The sequence below is a fragment of the Delphinus delphis genome, chromosome 5 (assembly GCF_949987515.2).
Source record: "Delphinus delphis chromosome 5, mDelDel1.2, whole genome shotgun sequence".
NCBI classification, from domain to species: domain Eukaryota; kingdom Metazoa; phylum Chordata; class Mammalia; order Artiodactyla; family Delphinidae; genus Delphinus; species Delphinus delphis.
This window is the reverse complement of record NC_082687.1, coordinates 119,020,736-119,034,454: the sequence shown is the minus strand read 5'-3', so window position 1 is coordinate 119,034,454 and position 13,719 is coordinate 119,020,736. Positions and strand designations below refer to the sequence as shown.

Below are 13,719 nucleotides of genomic sequence, written 5' to 3'. Positions count from 1 at the left end.
AGTAGTGTATCCTTGTCAGGCACGATCAGGACGAGGCCACAAGTGATTTCACGAAACGGTAAGCATGTGTCAGTCCTGAAAATAATAACCTTCCATTTGCTGCCTCTTGGTTTCTCAGTGTAAACTTGTGGGTGCTCATGAATAAAATACTTCTTTTCTCGCCAACCTCGAAGCTTATGTTAGCCCTAAGCCAGAAGAAGAGAAATGAATTTTTAATTTTCAATCTGAAGCATTTTCCTGCTGTTTTTCATAGGTTTCTCCTCAGAAAAGAAAGCCAATGCGTAGAAGCACACGCTGTTGGAGGAGCACACGGGCCAAGGGAGAGCTCGGCTGAGGGCCCTCGTTCCTCTTTTTACTGTGGCTTGTGTCTGCCACACCTGCACATCATCGCCTCCACTACTCATACCTGGTAATGTTTCCCTTTGGCACGGATGGAGGACAAGGCTGTGACAGCTGAGATCCTGATCAAGTCCTAGGGGCCAAAATTATACAACCTATCACAACTTCCAGCTTCCTCGAAATGAGAAAATCCTAATGTGATGGTGATGGCTTTGCTGCGTACATATATACTTAGAGAAGTAGTTCAGAGACACATCGATTTGCAGTTAAATCTGTGTTTTTCTTCCTGTGCATTTGCGTAATTATTAACAAAAACGTAACTCTGTCTTCTCAAACCAATTAAAACGGAAAACGAACGTATCCAAATTTTATTGCAATTAAATTATACAGTGACATGACAGATGTCTAAAGATTAAGCAGGTTTAAAAGTATTCATCCATTTAATAAGGATTCTACTAGGACCAACTGGAGATCATCTTTGCGAGGAGGTATAAAGCAGGAGTGTGAGATTCACGGATATCTGTACTTCTAGAAGTAACTAAAGAAAACCAGGAGCATCAACTGAAGCTGCAGTCCAATAAACAATCCAGAGATAAGAGCTGAGACTATCTAGCTCCAACTTCCAAAGTTATTTTGCTTAATTCCAGTTCAATCGTTTTTGTTTTTTCAATTTCTGGAAATACTTGAAGCTTTGTGTAATAGGAAGACAAAAGAGCCTTACTAAGCAGTTAAATACTTTCAACCTCAATCTTTGACTATTTAATTCTTGATAATTCTTGAGAAAGAATTATCCTTCTCTTACGTTAATTCACTAAAGTTTGTTTTTTCTACAACTGATTAAAGAGACAAATCATTCTTGGCCAATACTTCAGTATAAGTGAATCAGAAAAACAATAGTTGCATCATAACATTTTGGTGTATTTTTTTAAATTTCGATTTCCTTGAATTAGTGAAAAAGTCATTGTAATCCAACTTCTAGTAGTGAATTAAATTTGCCAACTGAGGTGTGCTCACCAGAATAAAAATTGAACGTATATATAAGAAGTACCCCTTGGTAGCCTTGTTATAGGTCAATTCAACAGCAGTAAAACATGATTTAATCATACCATTACTATTACTGAAGTCATCCTACTACTAATTAGCAAACGGCCAAACATTGTCAAGATTGTACAAATGCTAATGTATTGGGAGAAAATCCAGTTTAGGCGAGATCTAATTTCATTTCAACTCCTGGTGGGTGACTGCAAATGTGCAAAGAGGACCCCTTGCTCAGAGTACTACTGTAGTTCCAAGAAGACAGGTTTCCACATCCCCGGCCTGCGAGTCAGCCAGTCCCTCTTGTGACCCTCTCCCAGGATCATTTGGGGACGTCTTTGTCTCAGCTCATTATAAAGGTCACACCCCTGTGCTGTGGCACTTGCTTCATTATCACACACAGTTTGTAGAAACTGTGTGAGGAATAGCTCTATCCCTTTGAAAAGATAGGAAGTCACACCACACGGTGGTCTCTGTTACTTTGGAAATGTAAGGCCAGGGGCATATTTTAAGTTTTCAAAGGTCATGGAGAATTCAATCTTTGACTTGAAGGTATCACATGAGGAGAAAGATGTATTCACTTTGTCATGGTTGTGATATGATGTCAGAAGAAAACCTTCCTTGGAGTCTAGTTAGGTCTGGGAGTGAGGCCAGCCTGTAACGCTCACTAGCATAGATTTTTTTTTTAACCCCATTTTCCTTATCAACAAAAATAATATTTCAGACTAAATTTCTAATATTATTAAGCATGGACTAACTTCAGATGATTTTCCTTAGTTTATTTATTGAGCTCTATCACCCAGCAAGAGGGATAAAATTATCCCGTTGTTACAGGTGATTAATCCAAGTCCCATGGCAAGAAAATGGCAGAGCCAGGATTCAAAACTGCCTCAGGGCTGGCTGCCCAGTTCTATGCATGCTATAATTCTGCTTCCTAAATTATTCCAACAAGTTCCACTTGTTTTATGGTTCTTTGGGTCTTCATCAATTTGAAGTTACAAGAGCATACTTCTAGGAGAAAGTATTTCGATAAAAAATACTATATATTTTATAGAATTTATGTTACCCCCGGGTTAAGGGAAGTATCTCATTTAAGCTCCTACATAGAAAAAGGAAAATGTACATTGAACGTTAAAATGCATTAAAGGTAGAAGCGTGGGCCTGATTGGTTGCTTTCATGTATTGATACTTTTTCATGTAGCTCAGACACTGCTAGAATTGAATCTAAAAGACATGTATCTCCCAATTCAATGATTCAATTTAACAATTATTCTTTAAACACTCACTTATTTTCAAAAATGTCCAGGCAGCTCAAAGCATCTCACACTGGTTCTTTGTCTATGCACTAATTTTGGTTGAGTCCATATTTGGAGGGGAGGACAGAGTCATTTAGCAGCCATTATTCTCCCCAACTTGAGGGTCCCTTTGCCCCATTTCATTTCTGTCACTTTCTTCTAATCATCCTGGGCACCTGCAGGATGTTAAATCCTAGGCAGATACAGAATCAGTTGCACTGCTGTTGCAGCCACACTATGATCCTTTTGCTGGCTTAAAATTGCTTAAGCTCCAGGTACAAGCTCAAAAGAAAAGAAAATGTTTGCTCTAATCCTTACTTTTCAATAATTTCAGAAATAGTTTCTCTTGCCTAGTTTCCATCTTATATAACTATCTCTTCACTTTCATCAGTCTTTGCTCCAAGGGAAAAAGGTGTTGGGGGAAACAGTTATACCTCCAGCCTTTGTGATTCCATAGAAAAGGAAAGTTTTACCAGCACACACATGCTATACACACACGCACACACACCAGGCACCTCCACACACATGCACACACACACACACCACACACACACGCCCCACCTCTGCCTCCCCAGCTTTTCCAGGCAGCACTGTAGGACTCTAGTTTCTCCATTTGTGGCTAGGTAGATATATTCAAATTGAAAATTTTGCATAATAAAGTTATATCTTTCCATTTTGCCTCAAATGCTGCTGTGTGTGTAATATATTGCCAAGAATATTGACAAACTCTATCTTAAGCCTCCTACAGGAAGTGATAATGTTGAGATCTAGAACCAATTAACTTGCCAATAATTGCTGAGTAATAGGAGGGGAATTTAACGTTTGTGGAAATGCGTGAGTTTCACCACTTTGTGTCCTGCGCTCAGAAGGTAAGATAATTTCTCTCTGCTCTTCTTCCACTTTATTCCACTCCAGCAGCAGAAGGGGGAGCACAATATATGAGGCTCACGAAGTACTGCTTTGGTAAACTAAACCCAACCCCGGTGCTTCCCAATGCTCTTAACCTATTCCTGAGAATTAGTTTGTTGGGAGAATCATCATATGAGCTGATTTCCCCGCGTCTCCCCTTGACTGGGGGGAGCATTTGCACATCTTCGGGGGAACCTCACAGCTCCCTTCTCCCTCTCCCGCTCTGCGGCTGTCAGCGGCCACATCAGCCAACACAGAGGCGTCTGGCAAGCATGAGGCCCTCTCCACTTGGAGACGCCTCTGCAGGCCGAGAGGCTGGCTTTGTGCTGGGGAAGCTGCTCAGTGTGTCGCTTCACGTGCATTTGCCACACTCGGGCCATTTCCATCCGCCCTGGGAAGGGGGGGTGCTAAGGGAACACATGTGCGATATCGCAGGGTCCGGCCTAAGCTGAGATGATACTCCACATTTCTCACGAGGGGTTACAGCATTGAGCAGGATTTAGCATGTAAAGAATGAGACTTAAGCCTTTCCTCCTTTGATTCTGTTTAACTTCCATAGGTTCTTTCTCTCTGTTCCTGGGTGGAGACCCTAATGTCTTCCTGCTTCCTGACCACTCCTGAATGCCAACCAAAAACATGTCTTTCCCTTCTGTTTCCTTTTTTCAGACTTTTCTCATGTTCCTTTTAAGTAATGGAAGTTTCAAAAAGGCAAGATGGATGCTAGCATGAATGTAAACAGTATGATCTCAAGTTCTCTCAGATGTGGTAACTTACACGGGGGTCTCCAGATTCCTATTACTTAATTCAGACCCCTCTCCTGATTCCTAATAAAGAGCTCAGTGTGTCCCAAACTGTGATGGATGCCATCGTCCCTTCTAAACCCACTATTTCCTATTTTCATCTACAGAATTGTCATTCATCTAGTCCCATAAACCAGAGACCTTTGAAACAGTAGCAAAGCAACATTTTCGGCATATTATGCTTTACTATTTCGAGAAAGGTAAAAATGCAACTGAAACACAAAAAAAGATTTGTGCAGTGTATGGAGAAGGTGCTGTGACTGATCAAACATGTCTAAAGTGGTCTGCGACGTTTCGTGCTGGAGATTTCTAGCCGATCGATGCTCCACAGTCGGGTAGAACAGTTGAAGTTGATAGCGATCAAATCAAGACATTAATTGAGAGCAATCATTGTTATACCACACAGGAGATAGCCGACATACTCAAAATATCTGAATCAAGCATGGAAAATCATTTGCACCAGCTTGGTTATGTTAATTGCTTTGATATTTGGGTTCCACATAAGTTAAGTGAAAAAAACCTTCTTGGCTGTATTTCTGCGATTCTCTACTTAAACATAACGAAAAGGTTCGGTTTTTAAAACCTCTGCCACGCAGCACAATAACTCTGGGAGTTTGACCAAAATACTCAACCTCTATGAGCATCAGGTTTTCCTTGAATAAGTATCCCACATAGTATTTGGGGGCGTCAAGGACTTCTGGCTTGCCATCTCACCATGACCTCCAAACCTCATGTCACCCTGGATGTAAACCTGGATATGAAATTCGGAACCTTCCAGAGGATCCGCAAGTAATCTAATCCCTGAACCTTCCAGCGGATCCGCAAGTAATCTAATCCCTGAAATGAGTTTCTCATGGTTTGTACAGTCCGTCCTAAATATTTGTGGGATCATGAGGATTGCATTCATAGCATCCCACTACAGGCTCCTATCGAGTATTTGTGTACCCTGCCTTGCCCTCTACCACAGCTTTATTGCCTTGTTATTTTTATTTTTACTCTCTCTTCTGCCTTTTTCCACTTAGTATTCAGTCTTTGACATTTTCTCTAACTTCCAACTCTTTCCCTTCTTTCAGTAGCAACAAACATTTACCCCTTTGTCATAAATATAATGACAGTCATTTATTTTTCAAATGTGTCCTTGAGGTATTACCCTCTACTCAAGAGTATTATCAATGTATTATGCCACCAAAACAAACAGACAGACAGACAAATAGCAAGGCTCTCTCTGAAAAGAATTCTAATGAATTCTCTAAGTGGTAAGGCACAAAATGAAGAAAATAGTTATCAATTTATGGGATTATTTAAGGATTAAATTATGTATATGAAGAGGTTAACACAGTGGCTGGTACATGGTAGGGACTCAATAAATTCCTTGGTTTCAATATCTATAAAGAAAAATGTCAATGTTGATAAAGGCTGCTATTGTCAAGAGCTGTAAAAGTCTGAAATACATAGGTCAGCTGCCATAGTTTCAGGAATGCTAGCAGAAGACACAAGATTCCTGGGTCAGAGACAGAAGACTTCATTACTCCCAGCAATAGCAGTAGCCACAGTATCAGCATTTCCTTGTGCCCGTTATCTGAGCCTGATTCCCACAGGGCAAAGTGAAGAGGGCCAGGTGACACCTACACATGCAGTGGCCACATTACAGGAAAGGAACCCTAAACTTAGAGAACCCAAGCCTTTTATGATGGGCAGTAATCCTGCCTGACTGTTGCTTTGGAAAGAGACATTATCTTTATTATATTGGGCAGCAAACCTGTCTGCCACCTACTCTAGAAGGAGATACTTCCTCTATCTTCTGAAAAAAAAAAATATATATATATATATATGTATATATATATATATATTTTTTTTTTTTTTTTTTAATTTTTGGCTGTGTTGGGTCTTCGTTGCTGCGTGCGGGCTTTCTCTAGTTGCTGTGAGCAGGGGCTACTCTTCATTGCGGTGCACGGGCTTCTCATTGCGGTGGCTTCTCTTGTTGCAGAGCACGGGCCCTAGGCACATAGGCTTCAGTAGTTGTGGCACACGGGCTCAGTAGTTGTGGCTCGCGGGCTCTAGAGTGCAGGCTCAGTAGTTGTGGCACACAGGCTTAGTTGCTCCGCAGCATGTGGGACCTTCCTGGACCAGGGCTCAAACCTGTGTTCCTTGCATTGGCAAGTGGATTCTTAATGACTGCGCCACCAGGGAAGCCCCTGAAAAATATCTTTGAAAAGATAATCCAGAACTAAGGCAATCAGTGTCTCTGCCTGCGAGATGTAAAGAAATGGGATATTCCCAAGGAGGATTCTCTCCCAACAGATATATGTGAATAAAATCACCAGTTTTCTAAATGCTGTAACAAATTTCTCTATCTATACGAGCTCGGAGTTAAAACCTGGGTTATATATATGGTAACTACCTCATTTATAAAATGGGATACTTCCAATTAACTCAATCTTAGACATAGCTCAATACCTCTTGTCAATTATATGCTTTAAGGTCAATTATTAGGCAATATTATTCCTTATATATCTTTGCATGTGCATACTCAAAAGAATGATAAAAAATACACATAAGATTTCCTGGTTCTCTGAGCAAAGTTACTCTAGCATAATACTTTATTAAAGGTATTTGAGAGACTGTTGCTTTCTTGATTTCCAAACACCCATTCCATCTTCTTTTCGGAATAGCACCTTAATATCCTTTAGGAAAATTATCTTTTTCCCCACTGGACCTAGTTTGATCTAAAGTGTCCTGTCCTCTCCTAGGCAAGGGACAACCATGTGATCCAAACCAGGCCGGTTGGACTTTCCCTTGCTGGAATTTGAACTTCAAGGCAACAGAGTGCCTTGAGGGGATCGTGGTTGCTACCTTGGCCCCTTAAGATTGACCATGTTCTACAACTTCCCTCTTACTCATGTGAGTAACCCAGTATCTCTCCAATCAGTTGTTTAAGTCAGTCAGAGTTAGTTTCTCTAGTTTGAAACAAATGAATCTTCATCACAAATGTGGGAGTTAAAGCTCAGAGTTTAGGTCAAGGGTCTTGTGAAGAATATATGTAAACATATAATATACACATTTTTTTCTTTATTATATCTCTGAAAATGGAAAGTAGGACTGATGGTAGCTTTATAATAATATAATCAGATCCAATATAATCAGATGAGTTAAACAATTCAAATGCTATGCTTGCAAGTCTGACAAAATATTACCTGGGATCATTGCACAGTACACTCAAATATATTTTAAAGTGGAAAACTTCATAATAAAAATAAAATACAATTATTCATTTGAATCTCCTCCAAAACCTGACAAAGCTCCTTAAGAAAATATTTTCATGAAGCAACTTTGGGAAAAGTTCCAGTGAAATAAAACCACCAAAGCCCATGTCTAATTTCCTTATTTCTTTCAATGAAGTGCCTACTTGCATATAACTGATGATCTACATTTTAATACGTTGTTAATAAATAAATCATAGGTAATAGAATTCCTTTTTGAAAGAACTACACCAAATGAGTTCTGCTTTAAAAATCAGTGAGATGGTGGTGTTACTTTCCAGCAAAGTTAAACTCTAGCATTATAAACTTCAGATTATTCTGCAGCAAAATGTGAATTCAAATACAGAGCAGCTCCTCAATAAGAAGTTAAGGTAAAATTTCTGATGGCTTAAAAATTTCTTGTAAACCAATACATTTTTGGACATTTGGCCAATTCTACACATATCGTAACTCTCATCTTGATCAATTATCTATTTGGGATTATTATTTGTCATTGTCATTTTATTGGAAATTTATTTGCATAAAACTGTACCTTGTGTGGCATGATGCGTGGGTGATACTAAAGAGAGGCAGTTCCTATTCTTTCTAATGTCTAAGGAAAAGTATTCTAGCAGCTGTGGGGAGAATGAATTGAAGCCAGGGGAGATTGAATCTCCTTTTAATTTCCAACCTATTCCTCGGTCTTTCAATGTCTCTAGAAGTATTATCTTCCTTCTATAAATCACAGAAGGCAATCAGTCAAAATTTGGCAATTTAAAGTGAGCAAACTATTATAATATTCAAATATTCTAGCAAAACTTTGTAAGTTTTTTATCAAAATGTATTATTTAATTAATTAGCAAAATGTAGATCCATTTTCCCCAAAAGAAAAACTAGCCTTTAATTTTCTCTTTAATTTATTATTACTCCTAGTTCAATAGGTTCCAACAGTATGGCAGAAATCTATCTTCCCCATAAAACATTAAAGTTAATCCCAGGACATAGATTAATCACTAAGAAACTTTAAGAACAAAGTTAAAATGAATTTTTTAAATATAAGGAAGTGGTAGGCCAATGTTTCTGACATAAATTTATATTTATATTCATAAATTTAATTTTTTTCCAGTTTGTCATATGTTTTTCAAAAGAAATTACCACTAACAATGTTTAGCAAACTTTTAATTTACCTTTAGACATTAATTCTTGCTTCATTACCAAATTATTTAGCATCTATTGCCTTTACCCTCCACTGATTGCTTTCCAGTAAAATGAAAAAATCATCAGGTAAAAATAGGAGTTTTTTTCCCAATAGGAATAGTTGAGATAATTTAAGAGCTTTTATCTGAGATCTTCAAGAGATTCACTTCTATCAAATAAGAATGTAATGAATGAGTAAGTTTTGTAGAAAAAGCCCGGGATTTGGAGTCAGGTACAGATTCTGGCCCTGACTGCACAGGTATGAATGTGAGCAAGTGTGTCTGATGTGAATAAACCTCAGTTCTCATAACTGAAAAATGACAAGAAAACAATCTCAGATTTTTGTAAAAAGTTAAACGATATCAAATATGTGATGTTTGGCGGTTGGGTGGTTTTCATCATATGTTAGCTCCCTTTGCTTACTGTGACGGTTAAAGAAATTTCTCTTGGGTAACATTTCCCAAAATGTGCTTGATAGGAGGAAAAATAGGAGCTGTGCAGGAAAGGATTTCCTCATAAACGTAAGAAATGCTTTGTCCAACCCAGCTTTTACTGTAGGAGTTCTCAGATCTTTTCATGTGAAATTGCAAGTTACGAAACTCACTCTGTGAACTGTTCCCAGCTTGTGGAGAATTTAAGTCATGTTGATAAAGATACCATAAATAGAATTAACACAAAAATCAGATGCCATCCAAAGATTATCTCTGCAAGACAAAAGCATAAAAAGTGATTATTCTCTGTTAAGTTTAGATATATTATGCTTATTAAAAGAGTGGTTCAAACACAGAAAGGGTTATCCTATCACATACCACTCAAAGACATAGGGTTAACTTCAGTGGCTGCGACAGGCTAGAAGTACAGGAAAAGAAGTACAGCACACCCATAGGGTGGGTGGTATAGACCCAGTTGAGGAAGACACAGCTGCAGATGATGGGAAGAATGGGTGGGATGTTCCAGGTCGATGGTGATAGACAGAGGGGCAGACCAATCAAGATGTAAGCCCCAGGAAAACCCAACAAGGAGTGATAACGATGTTCAATTTGAAAGCAACTGAAAATGGATCAAAGCATGCAAATTAAAAGAGCTCATCTTGATCCAGACAGAATGAACTAAAATAAAGACTATACAGACACACTCTGAAAAAACTATTTGTATTACAAAAATAATAATCATAAACTTCAAAAAATTCTCATACAAGTTTCTAAACTAAAAAAATCAGTTGGTCTACAAAGGAACTGTAGAGGGAATACCAACCAATGCTGGACAACTTGACATACAAGGCGATAATGGAGAAACACTTGTCATTTTTTTGGCATTATACTTTCATTTTTCATTTATCTTTTCAGTCATCTTTCAGGGGTATCCTTGTATAAATAATATGCAAAAATTAAATTACATTACATTTTATATAAATGGCTTTATAATGTCTTAATTTATGGTAAAGTGATTATAAATACCTTATTTCTTAGTAGTATATATTTTCATTTTAAAAAATACATTAAAGTGCTCCCATATCTAGGGTTAGTTAGAATGTAGCAATGGTACCATGCAAAGAGCCCGCCTCCCTGAGAGTTTATCTTTCTGTTTAAAAATCTGAAAGTTATTAGTTTCATTACATATAGGCCACAGTTCAAAGCCAAGGGCTACATGAGCCAGAAGTGTTTACTTTTAAAACCTAAGAGCATTTTACATTTTGGCTATTACACAAAATTCTTTTCATAATTTTTATTCTATCTTGCAGTTCTGAGGAATTTCAAGTTAAACTCAGATTCCAGTTTTCACATTTACCTTCTTTAGAAAAACAAATCATATCACTCAAGGAGAAGCTAAATCACAGGTGTGGATACGGGGTTAGCAATTTGCAGAATGAGGACTTTTTATGTTATAGCCTAGTTTGCAAGCTGAACTTACATATGTCACTTTATATAGAGCCATTCTGGAGATCCAAAATGGCAATATTCCAGCTTCAGTCACACTCCTGATGTTCATGTCTGCAAGACAACTCCAATTTCCAAAAGACAATCAGATTGTCGATTAGTTTCAATAGAATATGCCTCCTAGTTCCTAATTAGATTATTTCAAAAACTGGAAGTACAGATACTCCAAAGATACACCTGAAGCTATTTGTTTAAGTAAAAAAGGAAATTAATGGCAAGAAACATATATGCCAGATGTTTTCCCTTTATAGATAATATGTAAAAACAATTTATATATGATATATATGTTAAATCTTATATATATATATATATATTAAGTACAGAATTAAATAGTCTGATGGACAATAATCCGACAAAAAATTAACAATAAAAGAAAAACTAAACTTCTGATAAAAATTATTTTCTTCTGATGACTTTCTGAAAGTTTTTTTGCACCAATAAACATACCACCTGAGTACATTTCAAATTCTTTATAAGCGAAGTCCAAACTGATTGCAAAGGATGTTACATTGCAGCTTGTAAAAGTTAGCAACAGTCAAGCCAGTGTGGCATTTACATGTTCTTGGATTGAGGATTGCTAGAATAAGAAGCAGAACTCAGAGTGTGGTAAACTTTAAAAAATTATTCTCCCATTCTCATCTAAATTGACCTCATCACAATCTTCTGATATTACTAAGCTTTTGCAAGGGGAAGGAGGCAGTTGGCAGAAAGAGGAAAGTCTGAGGGTTTATTAGTGTAATGGAGAAAGGACGACATCAAAGAACATCCATCATCTGACACTCCAGGAGCAAAACCAATCAGCTTCTCTTCACTGGGAACCGCAGGAACATTACGGCCAGAAGTTCCTTTATACTTAAGTGTCAATGTCTGAAGCATTGAGGTCATCTTTGGTTAATTAGCAGCCACTACAAAACCACATTACGATTATCAACCAGGCCAGCAGAGAACACTTTTCTGAGAAAGGCCATCTGTTATGGCTCTTTATGGAATAAGAATCATCAAGTTCTTTTCTGGAGTTTCTGAATCTTCGCACACAGTTCACGGTCTAAGACATTTCTCTGTGTTCTTGACTAGCATCCTGTTAGCTCGCGCAGAAAGGGGCTGCCTCTCTTCTGCTATACTGGCATTCACTGAAATCACTGGGTTTTCTTTTTCCACTCTTCACGAACTTTCTTAAGAAAAAAGCTGCTTTTCTTTCTTCACTTTTTCATCCACTTGGATATCACTGTCTTTGATTTTTTGAAGATAATTCTTGACTAAGAACCTTCCTCATACTGACCCAGCGCCTGCAGTGTTGGACCACGTGGTCCTTACTGACAGGGTCAGGGCTCTAATCCTAAACCTTCCACGTGGTTAAGAGCAGCTCTCTGAGCCAGATGGCTCCCAAAAGTCAGAGAGGATCCTCAGAAAGTACCTGTCAAAATCTTATACCATGTGCAAATGCTCATGTTTATATATATCTCTATATATAAACTATATATCTATAATATCTATATAGCTATAATGTATCTTTAAAATGTTTTTTTTAGAAGTTACATTGTAGCTGAAGAGTTTATTCTAGATGGATTGAGGGGTAAAAAGGAAAATATAAAATCTTAAAAGAAAGACATAACTGAAAACATCTTATAGGGGTGTGCTCAGAGTAGGGACCGTGAAGAAATGGCTCGTCTGTTTACAACACACTTGACAGGAATCTGGGCTCATTGTGACAAGGGGCACAAAATACCCAACAAATACCCAACACACGTCCTCCACGTGGCTGCCGGGCAGGACCAGTGGGACAGGGCTCAATATTGGAAGAAAAGCTGCAGTATTTAGTGGGGGAGTTTGCCACCTGGAGCCTGTCCGGTCCACGCATGGGCGGGCCATGAGTGGTCTTATAGACATAAAGGCTTTGAAGCTCTCTTTTCAAGGAGAAAAAAAAAAGAAAAATAGATTCTATATGCCATTCTGGAAAAGGCAAAGCTGTGGAAACAATAAAAAGATCAGTGGTTGTCAGTAGTTTGGGGGGAGAGGGGAGAGGAATACAGATTCCAGAAGTTTTTATGAGCAGTGAAAATACTTTGACATTATGATTGATATATGTCCTCATACTTTTGTCCAGACCCATAGAATGTGCAACACTATTCACTTCATTAAAGTGAACCCTAAGGTGAAACAAACAAAAAAGAATCTACAGGTTTGGTCTACAGATGCAGCCATGAGTATGATGACACCACAGGTATCATATGTGGTATTTATTGATACATGTAATATCTGTAAATATTTTTAAAAACAACATTAATAGGCAAACATAAACTAGAAAAACATATACATCAAATATGGTGAACAATTGGCTAACATGCTTAAAATATATTTCATACATTTTTAATATGTAAGCTATTTTGTCACTATCAAAATTGTTTACAAAACCTTAACATGATAGAATGTTAACATAACTTTTAAAAAAGTTCTTTTTTTAAAAAAATTTTTAAATTTTTTCTAAAATATAACTTTAAGAAACGACACCATTTAAAAAAATGTGCTTAGGTTCACAATTCATTATCTGCAATTCTGAAATCTAATAAGCTCAGAAAAACAAGAGACTATTTGTGATGAACTGTGAGTCAATTAATAGCAAAATATGACTGTAACTCATATGAGGCTGTTTATGGTCTTTATTAATCTCATGTATTATGAACAAACATTTCACTATTAATGTATTTGATTGCAGGGTCCTGCCCCAGACCACACTAGGGATATTATGTAATGTACAGTTTATATAAAATTACCTTTTTATACCCAATCAATTCTCAAGCACATTTTGATTCCAGAGTTTTCAGATAAGAGATTGAAGACCTATGCATAGCCTCAATTAAAAAAAAAAAAAAACCCTATCCATTTATATAATTATTTTTAATTCTATCTAGGTGGATAAAAGGAAGATTGGAAGGAAGGAAGTGAAGGAGGAAGGGGAGAGGGAGGGAGG

The 13,719-nt window shown here is 37.6% G+C and overlaps 1 protein-coding gene and 1 pseudogene across 1 annotated transcript in view; both read left to right on the top strand.

Annotated features, from left to right (window-relative positions):
• The window catches only part of TNIP3 (TNFAIP3 interacting protein 3), a 99,078-nt gene extending 98,455 nt beyond the window's left edge, over positions 1–623 (top strand). Inside the window, exon 14 of the mRNA XM_060013197.1 lies at positions 254–623. Within this exon, the coding sequence (XP_059869180.1) occupies positions 254–285 (32 nt within the window). The 3' untranslated portion in view covers positions 286–623. The remainder of the gene's footprint in view (positions 1–253) is intronic.
• An 11,756-nt stretch (positions 624–12,379) lies between these two features.
• On the top strand, positions 12,380–12,497 carry LOC132426366 (small nucleolar RNA SNORA11; annotated as a pseudogene).
• Positions 12,498–13,719: the final 1,222 nt, after the last annotated feature.